Source organism: Pecten maximus, chromosome 2 (genome assembly GCF_902652985.1).
Source record: "Pecten maximus chromosome 2, xPecMax1.1, whole genome shotgun sequence".
NCBI lineage: Eukaryota > Metazoa > Mollusca > Bivalvia > Pectinida > Pectinidae > Pecten > Pecten maximus.
In genome coordinates this window covers 41,931,235-41,951,693 of record NC_047016.1, presented here as the reverse complement: position 1 = coordinate 41,951,693, position 20,459 = coordinate 41,931,235, and the positions used below count along the sequence as shown (strand labels likewise).

Below are 20,459 nucleotides of genomic sequence, written 5' to 3'. Positions count from 1 at the left end.
ACCATGGACATGGTAAGGGGTCTTGTGTGTGTCTTCAAAGTTAAAGACTTTGTTGAAGGAGGGAGGAATGTTGCTGAACTGGAATGGGCTGAAAGTCAGTGGTCAGGTATAGCTAAAATGGTAAGAGCATCCGTCTAGTGTTCGAGTCTCGGTCTGGACATTTGTATTTTTCCTCTGTTACAGACAGTAATCTGCAGCAACCAGTACAGAAAAACCAGAGAGCCTGAATTCAGATATCTAGTTTTGTTCGCAGGAGGTATATATCAAGTACAGTATAACATAAAATATTTGTGTGCACTGTCTCTGGTGGTTTGGAGCTTTCTAATCATTTTGAGGGTACAATCAAATAAAATAATTATAAACACAACAATATTCATTATATTCATATTTGTGTTTCTATAGCAACCAAGAAAACAATGAAGGTTTAATTTATACACAATGATACAGTATACATGTATGTTGAAAGGTTATGTGACACAAACTACAAGAGATGGGCGATTATTTGGAGATAACTTTATTATTTCTCTATCAGCCATCAATCTCATTGATCAAACAATAATACATATAAACGTGTACTAAAATTTTAATCTTTAAACTTCATGTGCATTTGTATGCCATATTTAAACTAAAGATATTTGAAAATGTAAAAAAGACACTTTCTAATTTAATGATCAACAATTTAACTATAAAGCTCTAATTAACATATACAGTCAAATAACCAGTTTTACTGGATTTGTATCGAGTCGTAAATTAAAGGCACATTCTAAGACTCGACTAACATATCACTACCAAAATGCAAATCAAAGAGACAGTTTAATAATGGCACATATATATAGACTTTCTAATACCACGTACAGTTGCTTGTCAACAGCAAATAAAAACATTGTGCTCATCTTGTTTTGTGCAGAACTCGTTTATAAAAATAACTCAACTTAAATCATTTTAAAACAATTATGAACCAACTTTCATAATTATGTAGTAAATCACTTGTTTACAAGTATACATGGGGTCTTTGGTATGCGGAAGAACATGTATCAAACATTATAAGCAGAATATGGTAAAATCTAAATTTTAAAGCAAGCATTATCACAATGATCATACATTTCAATTTCTGATAGCTAATTATATATAATTATTGTACAAACTGTATAGGAAAAATTTCTGTTACGACTGTTCCGTTCCAGTACAAAGCTTCAGTTTACATCATGAGCTATTAACGACTTGGAGGTTTGATTTACCAGTCAAAGACCAAAATGCACCAGGAAATGTAAATAACAGTGCCCAACAAACAACAAAGTCACTGATCATCGACACTCACCTGACTATTTTTTTTCTACAAATAAAAGATTTTCTTTTATCTTAATACTGTTGAAGTTAATGGGTTAAACACTGATAGTTTAAGAGATGCATGTGGCTTCTCCGTCATTACGGACCCACCCCATTGCTGTAAGCAAGAACAAAATCCTTCTGTTACATAATATGTAATACTCTAATATACTTGGCAAGGGGCATCTTTAAAATTTAACCAGTTGTGTTTTAGAAAATTGCTATTTCAGGTAATAGAAGATCTGGTAGCTGTACAAATGTAGGGTCGATGGCTTGGGGGCAGTGTCATTGATCAAGATGTCAGATTTTTTAATGTCTCTTTTCAATGATTAAGAAAATGAAAATATTTTAATATAACAAAGACACAGAAACAATGATCAATAATAAACAAATAAACAAAAGTCTCTGATTATTCACTGGTATACAATATGTTTACCAATATGTACAAGACATACGGCATGTATATATATCACTACCTTAATTATTTGATACAAAATTGCATCTAAAAAACAAATTATTTTTAATATAATTTTTAATAGTAGTAAATAAAAATATATTAAGTTTAACCACAGCGCCTTGACACATCCAATATCTGAGAATGAATGTTTAATCCCAGGGTCTAACCCTCAGATAACTTATAATTTATGTCATTATGGATATGTCAAGCCCCTGTGGTTTAAACACAGGTAAAGTCATTAAATATATATGGCACAGTTAAATCAAACTTAATTAAAAACCTTAAAGCTAATACTTTTCAATAATATGTATTTTAATTAATACTATATTTAATGCTGGCTAATTCAGTAGCTTCAAAAAATAAATTACTATAATGTTTTTTTATACATGTGTCATTTGACAGGACTATCATATGGTACTGTGTGTTTATGTTAGTTTGGCGATCAACATTTTTCAACTGACCTTTTTGAAGCTTGGTACATCTATTATAATCATGATATAAAATTGTGTTCCTTTGAAAAGAATTTTGATTAATTTGTTTCTGCAAAAGTTATTGCCCGTTGTTTATTTCAGTATTTGATTTTTGTTGGGAGATCCCCTACATTTTTTTACCTTTTCTTTGAAACTATGCAGGCTTTATAATCATGATGTGAAATTGTGTTTGCCTGAAAAGAATTTTATTTCAACTTTTTTTGCAAAAAGTATTGCCTTTTGTTCGTTCCAGTATTTGAATGTTGTCCGGAAATCTCCTTCTACAATGTTCTACCGATTTCTTTGAAACTTGGTAGGCTTTGTAATCAAGATGTAATCACGATAACAAGCTGTGTTGAATGAGTTACAGACTTTGAAATACTTGTTTTCCACAAACTGTTAGAAAATGGAACAATGACTTTGTAGTGAAAGGTGAGATTTATAGCAAGCTAACTAGCCCCTCTTAAGAAAATGTAAACCATATTTTAATGCAAATGCAAGATAGTATATTACAGTATATGGCATTTGACAGGGTATAATGTTCCGCCCAGAATGCACAGTACTCTCTTTGTTATTCTGACTGCTCTGGGTAAAATCTTGCAAGAGGGTTAAAACAGATTATAGAATCTTACATGGGCCTGTACTGTGGACACGAGGGTTGAGAGCGCTATCCTTATTCACAGTACAAGCCCATGTTTTGTTTGATAATTTTTTTCACATACTTAAAAACAAGTACCAAATTCTAAGGTAATGTGAAACCTTTTCATTATATCATCATGTATGCCCATCGAAATTGATGACGCTATCGATTTGAGACGTGGTTAAGAAACATAAAATGATAATGTTACACTATTTTGAGTGGCGTTATTGCACATGTGAGCTCAGTTGATCCCATCCCTATTAGCTATAACAACTACGGGATCGACCTGTGAAGTCTGTGAGGGAAAAAGTGTGTCTGGTGGAACTAGGCGATTTGATTTTCCTATCACATATCACATCATGAATTGTATGACATCACTAGATCAACAATACAAAGAACTATAATGTAATACTGTATTAGTGTGTAACTTTGGTCATTTCTCATTCACTGTAAATATTCATCTTCACTGTTTTTTGACATATACACTGGTTTACTACTACATGATTTCATATTGGGAGGAAAAATATAAACAAATGAACAGATTTCTATATCCTACCATCAGGAAAGATCCTATTTTACTCTCGGCCTTGGTCATCATACTTGAATACACATAAAAGACAGTATCAAAATTGTTTATCGATATTACACAAATGAAATTACCGGTATCATTTTACTTTTTGACACAGCACTAACATGTATATCCAGTTACATATCATGTACGATACATAAACCAAAAACAATCTATACAAAAGCAACACTAAATTAGATATTCTAATTAGCAATTCTGTATTGTGTGGCAAACCGTATACAAAATGTATAACAATTCAACATGATGTATCACAAAACATCCTGTTCCATCAACTGAATGTACATGTACATTGTATATACCGGGTAAGCATTCGTTCTATACAGGATTCTCATTTCTGATTATTTGTATCAAGCCCTAGATATTAGTCAGATATTTCATTATGCATGTTGTAATAATCAGTATAAGTTACCTCCCCTGGCAACATAAGCATCTGCCGCACCAGGATTCCCTCTGATGTAAGAGCTTGGTACACCCAGATTTCCACGAACAATGTAATTATCTGATGAGCTTGGATTACCATGACCACTGTAAGCATTTATACTACCATGATGTCCCTGTGCTATATAAGAGCCAGAATCACCTGGGTTTTCTCTGGCCATGTAATTGCTTGTGTCGGCGGGATTTTTCTTCACCAAGTGAGAATCGGGAACAGATGTATTAGCATGTTCCTTAGAAATATGCATGTTAAGCCCACGTCGATCTTTGAATACAATGTTACATGTATCACAATTGACCCGGTCTTCACTGAAATGGGCTTTCTTATGGTCCTTGAGCTGGACATTCCAGGCAGATGCATAGTTACACTGGTCACACTTGTAAGGTTTGTGGCCTGTGTGAGTCCTCATGTGTGATGTCAGCTGGTAACTACGGATACAGGAGAAGTCGCACAACGAGCACTTCACTGGATGTTCACCTGAAAGTCAGAAATCATTTACATGATTTATAACAAACTTATCCAGATCATTCTTTCCACATTAGAAATACATGTTGAGCAACTGGTATAAAATCTATGAAAATACAAGTAGGTTAACAACATCTATGTACCTCTGTATTTGTACATGCATGATTGAACATACCCCTCTACATACCCTTTTATGTACAGATTGCCCCTCCCCCATACCCAATATGCAGATTGCCCCTCCCCATATCCAATATGTACAGATTGCCCCTCCCCCATACCCAATATGTACAGATTGCCCCTCCCCCCATATCCAATATGTACAGATTGCCCCTCCCCCATACCCAATATGTACAGATTGCCCCTCCCCCATACCCAATATGTACAGATTGCCCCTCCCCCATACCCAATATGTACAGATTGCCCCTCCCCCCATATCCAATATGTACAGATTGCCCCTCCCCCATACCCAATATGTACAGATTGCCCCTCCCCCATACCCAATATGTACAGATTGCCCCTCCCCCTCCCCATACCCAATATGTTTAGTTGTCCCTCCCCGGAGGTCCCATACCCAATATGTAGTAATGTACAGATTGCCCCTCCCCATACCCAATATGTACAGATTGCCCCTCCCCCATACCCAATATGTACAGATTGCCCCTCCCCATACCCATACCCAATATGTTTAGTTGTCCCTCCCCGGAGGTCCCATACCCAATATGTAGTAATGTACAGATTGCCCCTTCCCCATATCCAATATAAACAGATTGTTCCTCAACTATACCCAATATATATATGTACAGCATACTAGTGCATCTATTACCACAGGTAAACATCCCAGGATACACCTATAATCCAAGTTTGGCTGCTCTAGCTTTTTAAAATAGTTTGTCAGAAAGAGCCTAATATGCTAGAGCTATATGCAAAACCTTAACATTGATTTTTTTTTACCAAGTTCAGGAACTTGAGATTTTCACCCCAAAAATGCAGAAATCCTTGAAATATTTTTAGTGTGTAGGCTCAGCTTCTACTACCCATGCAGGCGACACAAAATTCATTGTTGATCAAAATATTTTCATAAGTTCTTTTTTTTTAATTATTGTATTCATTCTTAATTATAAGGAATCTGAAAAAAGCATGTTTACACCATGTATACAGCATGTATGAAGTCCAAGCACCAACTGGATGCAAATAAATTGCAGCACTTTCACAACTAACACTGACCCAAGATTCCAGCACTTTTTATCATTTGTATGAATCACAAATCATACAATCTGCATATTCCCATGGTTCTGATATATGGAACGTTAACATGGGTTAGGAATCGGTGCCAAGCTCCTGTACCCTAAACAATCAAACTTTTAATGATATATATAATCTATATCAAAATTAGTGTTATTCAAGTCATGAATACATGTCAGAACAAATGAACATTTCACGGATTTTACCTGTGTGTGTCATCATATGGAGTTTGTAAGTTGAGCCTAGATGAGTAGAGAAGTCACAGATATCACAGCGTAGTGTCTTGGTCTTGTGGTGCACTCGTCGGATGTGTGTTTTGATGGATAGTCTTTGCACTTCCTTACCACAGATTTCACAGATACAGCTGGCAGTCCGATGACACCAGTATGACCGCATATGACGCTCCATGGCATTTTTACAAAGTGTCATGTTCACCGTTTCGCCACACACTTTACATTTTTCAAAGCATTCTGGGTGAACCTCCAGGCTGTGTGCCTTGCGGTCAGCATTCGACTGGAAGTTCATCTGGCACTTCTTACACTGGTACACATTTTTGTTGTGTACCTTGGAGAGGTGGGTATGGAGGACTTTGATGTAGTGGAACTGTTGGCCACACTCCTCGCACGTGTACTTGGCCTCCACATGTAACTTGAGGCGGTGCTTTCTCAGTTGTGTGTAGTAACTAAAAACCAGACCACACTCGCCACAAGTCAATTTGCCCTGCATGTGCTCCTTCAGGTGGACCTCCATCACTGACCTGTCTGTCGTTTTAAACACACCACCACACATCTTACAGCCATACCCATGAAAAGACTTCTGCTCCACATCCACTCCTCGGTCTTTCTTGCAATGACTTGTCCACGTGATTACTTCGTATTTATCCTTGTGGTCCTCCAACTGGACATTGATATCTGGAAAGTACTTATCAGACCGTCTGCTACCTGGTAAAGCGTTCAGTTTTTCTCCTTTAGCACGTTTTTTTTGCCTCCCTCGTGTCTTTTTCCCAGATTTCTCCTTATCTGTTCCATCATCATTTCCCGCCAGACATTCTCTTTCATCTGTGGTTTTCTCTTTTTCCTCCTTTTTGCGCTTTGTGTACTTTCGCTTTTTTTTAGGTGGTGGTTCCGCTATATCTATTTCTGGATCATAATCTGAATCGTTAGGATCGGGTTCTTCCAAAAAATCAGAGTCTAAATCGACTTCATCTGAAAATGTCTCAATGTCCCGAAGTTCACTTGCTGCATCATAACTGAGATTCTCCTTCCTAGGTACCCTGGTGTGATCAGTTTTATCTTTAACCTTTGGCCTTGACCTCTGACCTGGTTTACCATCTGTTTGTGTGGAGATTCCCTGTCTCTCCAGATGGATTTCCGGTACAGTAGAGTTTCCCTCCGAGTACCTTGCCGTGTGTCGTTTTTTGGGATGTATACTGCTGAAATCTTCGTTGTAAAGTTTATACTGCTTCTCCTGGCCACTCTGAAGACTCTCATCGTCAGGTTGTCTCTAAAACATACACAGAACAAACATATAGCTTTAAAAGATCAGCCATTTGTAATTTAATGATAGGGAACTTGTACGTTACACATGATTACCTTCAAACAGTATTGTGAAGTCCCTGAAACGATTAGAAAATGATTTACAGTAATTGTAACGTTTCGAAAATTTCACCCTATGTTCAACTTTTCATTTACTCAACTATATTACCAATATAGCTATTAACTTTACTTTATTAGAATTTGATCAATGATAGTCTGATATGAATAAATAAAGAGGAAATTATCTCCACACACAGAGACTTTCCTACAACTTTTCAACTGGGTCCGGGTTCCATTGAATTGGGAATTTCTATGCGACAAAATGTGGCATTGGGAAAAACAAAAAATAGTGAAATTCATACAAATTTCGGTTTTTCTTTGATGAATATTGCCTTTATATTATGATTTCATTTTGTTATCTACAGCTGATTTTTATTGTTCAAAAGTACCTTAGTATAGGTCTTTGTAGATAAAACTTACTTAATCATTCAAAAGTGACTTCCAAATTGGGAATTTTTCAGGGGCAAATTGGGAATTTTCAAAAGATTTTTTTAGGGGAATGGGTCCTTTTAACGGACCCTGTTTCTATTGTAGGAAAATCCCAGACAGAAACAGTTAAATTTTATCCCTTGAAACCCTCTTATACAAACCTCTTTATCCCTATTAGCCTCAAAGGTCTCTTGTACGTCGACATCCACATAGGATCGGCGCCCTTTCTTCTTCAATCTTGTACTCTGACGATGCCCTTCCTCTGGACAGGAGGCAGTCCTTTTCCTTGAGGCTACTGTAGGTTTCACTTTATACTTCCTTTTAGAGATTTTCCTTGCCTTTCGCTGCTTTGAGGGAGTAAGTTGGATTTGCGGTTCAGGGCTGTTGTCGTGGAAGACATCGTCATGTCTGATTGTGGATGAATTGTCCTGATCAACTTCCTCCTCACTACAGCTCAGGTCCAGCATCACATCTTTTTCCTCTACTCCATCAGGCTGATGAACATTGGGCTTGACATATTCACTGTCATCTGGCATATTGATATCCCACATGTCATCTACATCCGTGTCATTGGTGTTGTCATCGCTGTTCTCGTCGGAACTGTGTGATGTAACACTGTCAGTCATTCTGTTCCGCTCTGTTTCTGTATACATCTCCGGCTCGCATTTGATCTCATTTATATTGGAAAGCTCACTCGAGGCTGGCATCACCTCATCACCATCTACACTTTGTATAGTATCATCAGAGCTGTTGACAGCAGATAGTCTTTCTGTGATTCCATTCTCCACAGGTTTCTGACTGAAGTCATTTGTATCAACCATGACAAAGTCAACATTCACAGCCTGTGTTGTCTGTCTGATATCAGTATCTTTTTGTGATTCCAGTGTCTCTTCCATCAATGTGGATACTATCTTGGAGCTACAACAGAAAAGACAATCTTGAAATATAGATACAAATGTACGAGTGAACATGATAACATACATGCACCAATTTGGATAATTAAGTTGATACATATACATGTACGTCTAGTAGACATATATATCACCTAGACTATATACATGTACCACCTACTACTGGTAGATATATATATCACCTAGACTATACATATACCACCTAGACTATACATGTAACACCTAGACTATACAAATACCACCTAGACTATACATGTACCAACTAGACTATACATATACCACCTAGACTATACATGTACCACCTAAACTATACATGTACCACCTAGACTATACATACACCACCTAGACTATACATATACCACCTAGACTATACATATACCACCTAGACTATACATGTACCACCTAGACTATACATGTACTACCTAGACTATACAAATACCACCTAGACTATACATACACCACCTAGACTATACATGTACCACCTAGACTATACCTGTACCACCTAGACTATACATGTACCACCTAGACTATACATATACCACCTAGACTATACGTGTACCACCTAGACTATACGTGTACCACCTAGACTATACATACACCACCTAGACTATACATGTACCACCTAGACTATACATGTACCACCTAGACTATACATGTACTACCTAGACTATACATGTACTACCTAGACTATACATGTACCACCTAGACTATATATATACCACATAGACTATACATGTACCACCTAGACTATGCATAAATGTACCACCTAGACTATACATGTACCACCTAGACTATACATACATGTACCACCTAGTCTATACATATACCACCTAGACTATACATGTACCATCTAGACTATACATGTACCACCTAGACTATACATGTACCACCTAGACTATACATGTACCACCTAGACTATAGATACATGTACCACCTAGAGTATACATGTAACACCTAGACTATACATGTACCACCTAGACTATACATACATGTACCACCTAGACTATACATGTACCACCTAGACTATACATGTAACACCTAGACTATACGTGTACCACCTAGACTATATGTGTACCACCTAGACTATACATGTACCACCTAGACTATACATGTACCACCTAGACTATACATACACCACCTAGACTATACATGTACCACCTAGACTATACATGTACCACCTAGACTATACATGTACAACCTAGACTATACATGTACCACCTAGACTATACGTGTACCACCTAGACTATACATGTACCACCTAGACTATACGTGTACCACCTAGACTATACATGTACCACCTAGACTATACATACACCACCTAGACTATACATGTACCACCGAGACTATACATGTACCACCTAGACTATATATACACCACCTAGACTACCTGTACCACCTAGACTATACACCTACTACCTAGACTATACATGTACCACCTAGACTATATATGTACCACCTAGACTATACATGTACCACCTAGACTATATATACACCACCTAGACTATACATGTACCACCTAGACTATACATGTACCACCTAGACTATATATGTACCACCTAGACTATATATGTACCACCTAGACTATATGTACACCACCTAGACTATACATGTACCACCTAGACTATACATATACCACCTAGACTATACATGTACCACCTAGACTATACATGTACCACCTAGACTATACATATACCACTTAGACTATACATGTACCACCTAGACTATACATGTACTACCTAGACTATACATGTACCACCTAGGCTATACATATACCACCTAGACTATACATGTACCACCTAGACTATACATGTACCACCTAGACTATACATGTACCCCCTAGACTATACATGTACCACCTAGACTATACACCTACTACCTAGACTATACATGTACCACCTAGACTATACATGTACTTCCTAGACTATACATGTACCACCTAGACTATACGTGTACCACCTAGACTATACATACACCACCTAGACTATACATGTACCACCTAGACTATACATATACCACCTAGACTATACATATACCACCTAGTCTATACATGTACCACCTATACTATACATACACCACCTAGACTATATACATGTAACACCTAAACTATACATGTACCACCTAGACTATACATATACCACCTAGACTATACATATACCACCTAGACTATACATATACCACCTAGTCTATACATGTACCACCTAGACTATATATACACCACCTAGACTATACATGTACCACCTAGACTATACATGTACCACCTAGACTATACATGTACCACCTAGACTATACATGTACCACCTAGACTATACATGTACCACCTAGACTATACATATAACACTAAGACTATATACATGTGTAACAAAATCAGTTTACTGAATACATACTATACAGATATTGTTGGATCATATAGGAATTTGTTTGAAGATCAACCAAATGTGTATTTCAACAATTCCAACTTCAGACACAATGAGAACTTAAATTGATCATGAGATACTGTAATGAGTTTCTACAGTCATATACATGTCTGATTTACACTGGAATGCTACACCTTGTAGTGTCCTTGGTTACTGTAATGAAACCTACCATGTGTCTCTCTGGTCAGGTAGGTGATGAGGAGATACAGTTTTATTTGACTGTATTTCTGTTGAACAGTCTTTGCCTGGAAAGTTACCATGGTCATCCACATAGAAACTGTTGATCAAACACCAGCTGGAATTTAAAATGATGGAATCAAATTAAAGCTTCCTATTAAGCTCATGACTAATTACATGTAGAATCAAATATATACACCAAGAAATTCATTATGAAAAGATTGTACTGGAAGATAGCTATATAGGTAAAACTTAAAAGTAAAAACTAACAACATTTAGGAGTTTATTACAAGAGTTGGTCATGGTGTGTAAACTTATTGTAAAGATCTTAAAATCACATACGTCACACCAGGGCTCCATCACAGTTATGTATTGTAAATGTACAAATATAGTTAAATGGTAATCAGGGCTCCATCACAATTATGTAGTCTAAATGTACATAGTTAAATGGTAATCTTATATTAGCTTTTTCCGTGCTGGAAGTATTCTGCTAAATAGCCGAATTTTCTCGGGCCCAACACCAGACATCGTGTCAGGGCCAGAGGAAACTTGGGCTATCCGCTAAATTATGACTGTTTTAATTGTAGTTTACCTATATTGGTTTCTTTGGCAATCACTGTTGGTGCACAAATTCGTCATTCTGCTAATCTGTTTTAATTCGGTTTTGCTCTAAAATTTGATTGTGTCAAATAAAGTATGCTTACAGCAGAGACATATATAGAGAGATAAGTAACATCACTATTTTCCCGTACAAGTGGTGGCTCTCTTTATTCGTGACCACTCAAGCATATCCCTTATCGAGAGCGCCTTGTCCCCTTATCAAACACACGCGAGCACAGGTAAATTGGGCTTTGCGCATGTGTGTATCGATGTACTGGAACTTATTCGACATGTTCTGGTTAATCCGCCATTACGTCAGACCAAAACATCGTCAATTTTAAACGCACACAAAAAGCACATCGTTTTATTTAGGCCACTACAAAAGTTACTACATTATCCAAAAACTATCATACTTATAGGATATAGTCTTGATGATTATGCACACTGTTGTCATTAATCCGTATTTTCGAAAATCCATTGGGTCCTATTTGACATGTCCTAGTTTTGTAATTAAGCCACCATTACGTCAGGCCAAAACATCGTCAATTTTAAACGCACACAAAAAGCACATCGTTTAATTTAGGCCACTACAAAATTTAATACATTATCCAAAAACTATCATACTTATGGGATATGGTCTTGTTTATCATGCACATTGTTGTCATTTATCCGTATTTTCGAAAACACCATAGGTAAATTGGAGATTCCCGCCGATCTTCCCTGTGGTGTGCTTGACTTTCATACTCAAAATACGAACACTTTGACAGCAAATTGTGGTATAATTCATATTGTTGACACTTCTGCACTTTGATATTAATGAAATTAAAGCACATCATTGGATCTTGGTGATGATTTCAAATAGAAAATATCGATAATTATGTGTCTGGTTTTCAAGTTTTCTCCATCATGGCATCAAGAGAATACTGAACAGAGCGACCGCAAAGGATTGTGGGAAGGTCAGGGGCCACCACGTAGACATAAGGGCAAATAGAGAGCTGCCAATCTCTCTATATATGTCTCTGCTTACAGTAACTACACTCACTACAAGTAGAAGACCCCATTGGAGATAAGCTTATAATCCAGCATTCATGACTAACAATTTAAAGCTTAAATATTTATTTCAGTGCTTCTGCTTCAAATCAAAACCAGGGTGCCAACCGATGAAAACAGAAAACTAAAGAGAAATTCTCTCTAACCAAAACAGTATATTGTGGCTATAGCTATACTGGGTCCATGCCTATTATCATGACGTCACAGTAATATGATAATACTTGCAATATGCTGCACCATTTTACGTCACAGTAATATAATGTTTAGATTTGCGACAATAATAGGCACTGCATGGACCCTGCATATGATATAGAGCTACATTGTATCTAGTATAATTTACCGGGTTATTCCCTCTTAAGGAAAGAACAAAATTCCAGAACTATCCTATATGGACTTTGAGTTATTTTGTCTTTAAATATTGTATGACATGCATATGTCAAAGTGGGGAAAAATCACTATTCATAGATATTCATTAATCATTCAGAAGATTTTACACTTGTTGGCTATTTAATTTGGAGTTTATTTAATATACATTAAGTTTAATAATAAAATATGTTTCTAGCCCTTAGGTAATGCCATATCAATCTTTTAAGGAAGTTTAGTAAATAAATTCCATATAACATACCGTATTTGACCTAATAAGGGCGCCTACCCTAATAAGGGCGCCCCTACCTTTTTTCAAGGAAATAAATCTTTGACTGAGTGTCAAAATGGTGTCAAAATGGTGTTCAAAAGTAATAATTCATGTGAAATATTTTGCTACTTTATGTGTTCAATTTTCTTCAACAAATTAAGTAACTGAAACACATGTTTTCGCCACATTTTGTGAATTCCTACAGGCTACAGATGACATGTCAGTGCAAAGAGCACCCAAAACTAAACACACATACAAATAATAACTTACCATCTTTATTTGAAGATAAAGTAAAGACTTCATTCTTGTTGATAAATAACTTTTGTTCAGAACAGAAAGCTAGTAAAAGACATTGTAAATCAATTATTAGGTCAAAGAAAACGATGTCTGATATGATCTGGGAAATCACCTGTTTCTATAAATAGAACACAAAAGAGTTGGTGGTAGAGAATTTGTGTATCCCGAGCCGAGCCCGAGCCGAAGACCCGAGCCCGAGCTTTGGATATTTTCGTTTTTCACCTTCATTACTGAATGGATTAAAGTGATTTTTTCTACAAAGATTTGATTTCAGGTTTTAAATCAATCCGTGTAAGTGGATTTTCTTAAAATGTATTTTAACGTCCTAAATCGACGATTTTCATTTTCTAGGGGGAGAATTTGTGTAGCCCGCAATCAAGCGTGACTATTCATGTTTTTTTGCTGATTATTTCCGATACATGCTATTATTGAGAAATATTAATAGATACAAACAACAAGTAAATATAGCTGATTCTAAAAATATAAATTTCAACATATATCTAATGTGACTTGGTGTCAAATTTTGACATTTTTGTAACCGCGCCGACGATCAATGAACTCGCCGTGTTTACCGAGCTTTCACCGAGCCCGTGCTAAGGGCAGATAACTCTACCGATCTCGAGCTTTGTGACTGTACATTAGTAAAGCCTTTAGTGATATATGTGAATTGATTGTGATTAAAACATAAAAAATTGGCTTGAGATTAAACTTAATTCCAATTGAGTGTTATTGTTAAGACAAAAAAATAAAATATGTATATTTATCGCACATTTAAAGTTATTAACTGAAATATCAAATTACACAAATCATCAAAAGAAAAACAATATTCAAAGTAGAGTGATGAAAACAAAGTATAATGTGATTTAACCATTAATTAGCCATTAAAAATTCTTTAGAGGAAGTTTTTCCAAATATCAAGTTGGTTTTTTGTTGGAATCATATTCGTAGAGATATCAGGTTTTGGTTGAATCAACATAAGGGGAGTAGTGATATATCTATTTACATGGAAGATATTCTTCAACTTTTGAGATGTGATAGTGAAAGTGATTTTTTGACTATGCTAGATAAGGTCTCTGAGAAATGGAGCGAACCTTTTGTAGACTATTTCAATTCTAGTGTTAAGGGAGATATAGAGAAATATTCAGGTTGGTGGGTACTATCGGAGCTAGGTGTAGGTAACAAGTATATGGGTATTACAAATAACATTGTGGAGGGGACTAATAGCTTAATTAAATCTTTAAATAATTGGAAAGAATTACCGTTAGATAGTACAGTTTTGTCTTTTTATTATCTCCAGAATTACTATTGTAACGAAATCAAGAGGGGGTTAATAGGAGTAGGTCCATTCAAACTTAAAGCTATACATAAGAGCGCACAGTTAGATCCAGATGATGTAGTATTTTCAAAGAAGGTTTGTAATCCCGATGGTATATTAGATTTAATTCAGAGTAATATCAATGATATAGAGCCAGATGTACACGACGAGATAACCCCCCCCCCCCCCCCCCCCCCCCCCCCCAACCCCCCCCCCCCCCCCCCCCCAAAAAAAAAAACCCAACCCCCCCCCCCCCCCCCAAAAAGGAGAAGATACGGTACCCCCAAAAAAGGAATCTTTTTAAAAATTGCCCTTGGGAATTAATATAAAATTTTTAATTAACCAAGTCGGAAACGGTAGATTTTGCCCTTTAAGGGCCGGTGGAAAAGCCGGCCCCCGGGGTTTTTTTTTTTTGAATCGTCGGCGCGGGGTTACAAAAAATGTCAAAAAATTTACACCCAAATCACATTAATATAGTTGAAAAAAATTTATTTTTTTTTTTTTGGAAAAAAAAGCGCTAAAAAAAAAATTTACTTTTGGGGGTTTTATTCTGCAATCTGTACAGCAGAGACATATATAGAGAGATAAGTAACATCACTATTTTCCCATACAAGTGGTGGCTCCCTTTATTCGTGACCACTCAAGCATATCCCTTATCGAGAGCGCCTTGTCCCCTTATCAAACACACGCGAGCACAGGTAAATTGGGCTTTGCGCATGTGTGTATCGATGTACTGGAACTTATTCAACATGTTCTGGTTAATCCGCCATTACGTCAGACCAAAACATCGTCAATTTTAAACGCACACAAAAAGCACATCGTTTTATTTAGGCCACTACAAAAGTTACTACATTATCCAAAAACTATCATACTTATAGGATATAGTCTTGATGATTATGCACACTGTTGTCATTAATCCGTATTTTCGAAAATCCATTGGGTCCTATTCGACATGTCCTAGTTTTGTAATTAAGCCGCCATTACGTCAGACCAAAACATCGTCAATTTTAAACGCACACAAAAAGCACATCGTTTAATTTAGGCCACTACAAAAGTTACTACATTATCCAAAAACTATCATACTTATGGGATATGGTCTTGTTTATCATGCACATTGTTGTCATTTATCCGTATTTTCGAAAACACCATAGGTAAATTGGAGATTCCCGCCGATCTTCCCTGTGGTGTGCTTGACTTTCATACTCAAAATACGAACACTTTGACAGCAAATTGTGGTATAATTCATATTGTTGACACTTCTGCACTTTGATATTAATGAAATTAAAGCACATCATTGGATCTTGGTGATGATTTCAAATAGAAAATATCGATAATTATGTGTCTGGTTTTCAAGTTTTCTCCATCATGGCATCAAGAGAAGACAGAACAGAGCGACCGCAAAGGATTGTGGGAAGGTCAGGGGCCACCACGTAGACATAAGGGCAAATAGAGAGCTGCCAATCTCTCTATATATGTCTCTGCTTACAGTAACTACACTCACTACAAGTAGAAGACCCCATTGGAGATAAGCTTATAATCCAGCATTCATGACTAACAATTTAAAGCTTAAATATTTATTTCAGTGCTTCTGCTTCAAATCAAAACCAGGGTGCCAACCGATGACAACAGAAAACTAAAGAGAAATTCTCTCTAACCAAAACAGTATATTGTGGCTATAGCTATACTGGGTCCATGCCTATTATCATGACGTCACAGTAATATAATGTTTAAATTTGCGACAATAATAGGTACTGCATGGACCCTGCATATGATATAGAGCTACATTGTATCTAGTATAATTTACCGGGTTATTCCCTCTTAAGGAAAAAACAAAATTCCAGAACTATCCTATATGGACTTTGAGTTATTTTGTCTTTAAATATTGTATGACATGCATATGTCAAAGTGGGGAAAAATCACTATTCATAGATACGGTATTCATTAATCATTCAGAAGATTTTACACTTGTTGGCTATTTAATTTGGAGTTTATTTAATATAATTAAGTTTAATAATAAAATATGTTTCTAGCCCTTAGGTAAAGCCATATCAATCTTTTAAGGAAGTTTAGTAAATAAATTCCATATAACATATAGCCAATTGAGATTCTGTTTATCACATCTTGTACTTGCATATTATACGCTAGTTAGTGGTTTCCCCCAACTTTATACAAATCCATCATTATGAACTCATGTCTTTTAATTAATGCCACTGTCACAGTTAAAATCCAATATCTGCGATATGTACCTGTGCCGACTACCTGTGTTGATCTGGCTGTCTGGTGCAAATGCAAATGGGCCTAAACGGTAATTTGACATAATTATGATAAAAAATAGGAAAGAGAAAGATAAACGTCCCAATAACAGTATCAGTTATATGCATAATACCACGATTGACACTCAAGCGTGTCAAAAAAAATCGGCCTGCCAATAACTTGCCTACTCAGTAGTCTGATTATTACGTACCTGTCCAGTAACATTTTTGCAACATCTTCGTTTTTTGACAGACCGATGCTGACCTTCACAGCCATCCATCTTCCAATCTGTTCACCGACACAGATGCGAGACTTCTGTCGCTGCCTGTCCATACCTTGCTTGCGTTCCCGTCTTTCTTTATCGGATACCAGTGTACCTCTTTTGAGGCGCTGCTTTGCTGTTATGTTTGTGTCAGCCATTTTATGTTGTTTCCGGAAGTGATCAAGGGAGGGTATGTGGTAAAGTCAGGAACTATGGGGAAAATAGTTCCGGATAACCCGGGCAGACACCCGAAACATTATTATAAACAAGAAATGTCTTTAAAAAAGATAAACGTATGGTGTTCCGTTAGGACCAAATATCCAATATCGCTCCTTCGCTCCTTCGACCTAAACGCGAAGGAGCGAAAACACGATGGCGAAGGAGCGAAAACACGATGGCGAAGGCCATCGTGTTTTCGCCCCTTCGCCATCGTGTTTTCGCTTCTTCGCTCCTTCGCTTTCGGAAGTTCGATGGAGAGTAATTGATTGATTGATTTTATTTTATGTGATGCATGCATAAGTATTCCAAATAATTTTGTAGCTACCGTACCTTGAAGAGACGTTTAAAGAATCTTGGTCTCAAGAAACGGGAAAATTGGAGTTTAATTGAAATTGTCACCGCTATTAAGGTTAATATAAAAATTTCTCCAATAGTATGTTCCACGTCTTATAGTATTTCGACTGATCCTACTGTATGTATATATGTATCTTATCCATCTTAAAGTTGAAAAAGTGGCTCAATGAACCGAACTATTTATGAAAACTTCTCTCCGCCCACACTTCATTTGACTTTCAGTTTAATATACTTAGTACTTGTAGTTATCTTATTACTGTTTTCCATTTGGGAAAATACATGTACCACTGAAATTTTTGGAACACACCTTTTTTGTCTAGGGAAAATTGTACTGAAAGTCGACGGAAAAATACTGAATTTAAAGTGTTGATTAACCATTTTTGAAAATTATAGAATATATATGATAAAACAACAATATTTAACTCAAAATAAGTGTTGCGTTATTATTTTTTTATGTAGAACTCTAACAATTTGGTAGCCTGGTAAGGTATTTAAGGCTTCATTTATAAACACTATTAAATCTTCATATCAAAAGGAGGAAATCGAAGGGAGTGGACAGGTTTTGGGATGCCGGAGCATGGCATAGCTGCTGGAAGATACCTTACACTACATAATCAATAATTCGTTTTAGTTGCAGGGGATATAAATACTCATAATGGTGGTGTTATTCTGAAATTATTGTTTTCCAACTTTCTGGTGGTGTCACGTGTTTCTAAATATAATATATGGTAGTCATTACTATACATGCAAATAGATTAATATCTTTAATTAAGGATCAAATCATAGATAGAAAAGTAATATTTCTGAATGTTTGAAAGTTTTATGTATTTCATTGTGGTGAACGATTACATTTTGTTCCTGTTCTTTGCAATATTATTCTCATTCAGAATCAAAGAGTCGAGCACAAAATTAATTTTGAACCTAAAGTTGTGTACATTCAAATATACATGTATGCACATGAATTGGTAGTCCTTGTAGGTCAATTTTGTGCAACTTAATTTATTAAAATAATGTCGTATATCAATATACAAATGTATAGTGTACTAGAGACATTTTTCTAATTTCTGAAACCACTAAACATAAATCAGGGAATAGAAAAAAACGGACACTTTTCGATACTAGTATACCTCCATCGAACTTCCGAATGCGAAGGAGCGAAGGAGTGAAAACACGATGGCGAAGGAGCGAAGTAATAGCTCCTTCGCCATCGTGTTTTCGCTCCTTCGCGTTTAGGTCGAAGGAGCGAAGGAGCGATATTGGACATTTGGCCCTAACGGAACACCATATAAACGGCATAGTTTAAAGGCTGGTGTTTATAATATAAAACTGCTGGTGAAATAAATGATCGAACTAATCTGTTTCAGCACAGATAACAAAATGATATCAGTTTGAATCATCGTAGCCAAGTTACTTTGTAGGTGTATGCAGAGAAATGCATTGAGGGGTGAATGAGTACCGTATTATGATATACAGTTAAGTGTTTGGACAATTTAAGTCCGTCATTTAACGATGTCCGAATAGTTACGTTGTCCTGTTTTCTTGAAACGACGAGCCTTGTACAGCATTTATAATGATAATTTGTGTTGACTTTACCTTATTTTGCACGATTGGAACACGTTTACATAATGTCTATATGTTTGTTCAATAACCATACGTACATAACCATATAGTACATTGGGCAAAGCAATACCTTTCCTGTGGGAAGGGTTGTAAAAGAAGTAAATCAAGACCAAAAACCTGAGATCAACCTTGTATTTAAGTCGCGTTACCGTAACACGACGTTTTGGGATGATCATTGCGACAATGGGCGATGATTTCATGACGGTATGTGTAGGTAAAATACATTTATATATAAAAAATACAGTTGTAGTTATAAAAGTTCCAGTAAAGTCGAATTTAATTTAATGTAAATGAATCTTTCAACTGTACCGGTGGTCATAACATAGCACGGCATGTGTTCTAGAGTTAAGTTAAAAATTGGAATTATAACGATTATCATTATACTCAGATAGGGGTTGATTGACGAGGATTAATGTCCTTGTTCCGGTTATAGCCGAGCCTAGGACACTTTCTCAGATAGGGGTCAGAGTTCAGAAGCTTAACTATCAGGGAACTGTGTTCATGTGACAACCCTTTTTTTAAGTTTCATAAAATTTTATTCAATATTTACAGATAAAAACGTCATTCAATAATTGGAAAGTAATATGGAATCAACATTGTAATTATTATCAATACATAACTCCTTTAAAAAACCCATTTTAAATAAATAAATAAAGCACAACACAACCCAGGCTTTTTAAGTTTCATAAAATTTTATTCAATAT

General features: G+C 36.2%; 1 protein-coding gene across 1 annotated transcript; it reads right to left on the bottom strand.

Moving 5' to 3' along the window:
* Positions 1-497: 497 nt before the first annotated feature.
* On the bottom strand, positions 498-17,723 carry LOC117322126 (zinc finger and SCAN domain-containing protein 12-like). The gene is made up of 5 exons (XM_033876890.1): positions 17,512-17,723; positions 11,144-11,269; positions 7,811-8,567; positions 5,832-7,128; positions 498-4,395 (listed from the first exon to the last, which is right to left on the bottom strand). Exons 1-5 carry the CDS (start codon positions 17,718-17,720, stop codon positions 3,878-3,880), a joined length of 2,907 nt encoding a protein of 968 aa, XP_033732781.1. The 5' UTR covers positions 17,721-17,723; the 3' UTR covers positions 498-3,877.
* Positions 17,724-20,459: the final 2,736 nt, after the last annotated feature.

Coding starts and splice junctions, on each gene's coding strand:
- LOC117322126 (XM_033876890.1), bottom strand. CDS start 17,720: ATGGCTGACACAAACATAACAGCAAAGCAGCGCCTCAAAAGAGGTACA. Junction 8,568..11,143: donor CCTGACCAGAGAGACACATG/GTAGGTTTCATT, acceptor TTTCTGTTGTAG/CTCCAAGATAGTATCCACAT. Junction 4,396..5,831: donor CCATATGATGACACACACAG/GTAAAATCCGTG, acceptor TCTGACTTTCAG/GTGAACATCCAGTGAAGTGC.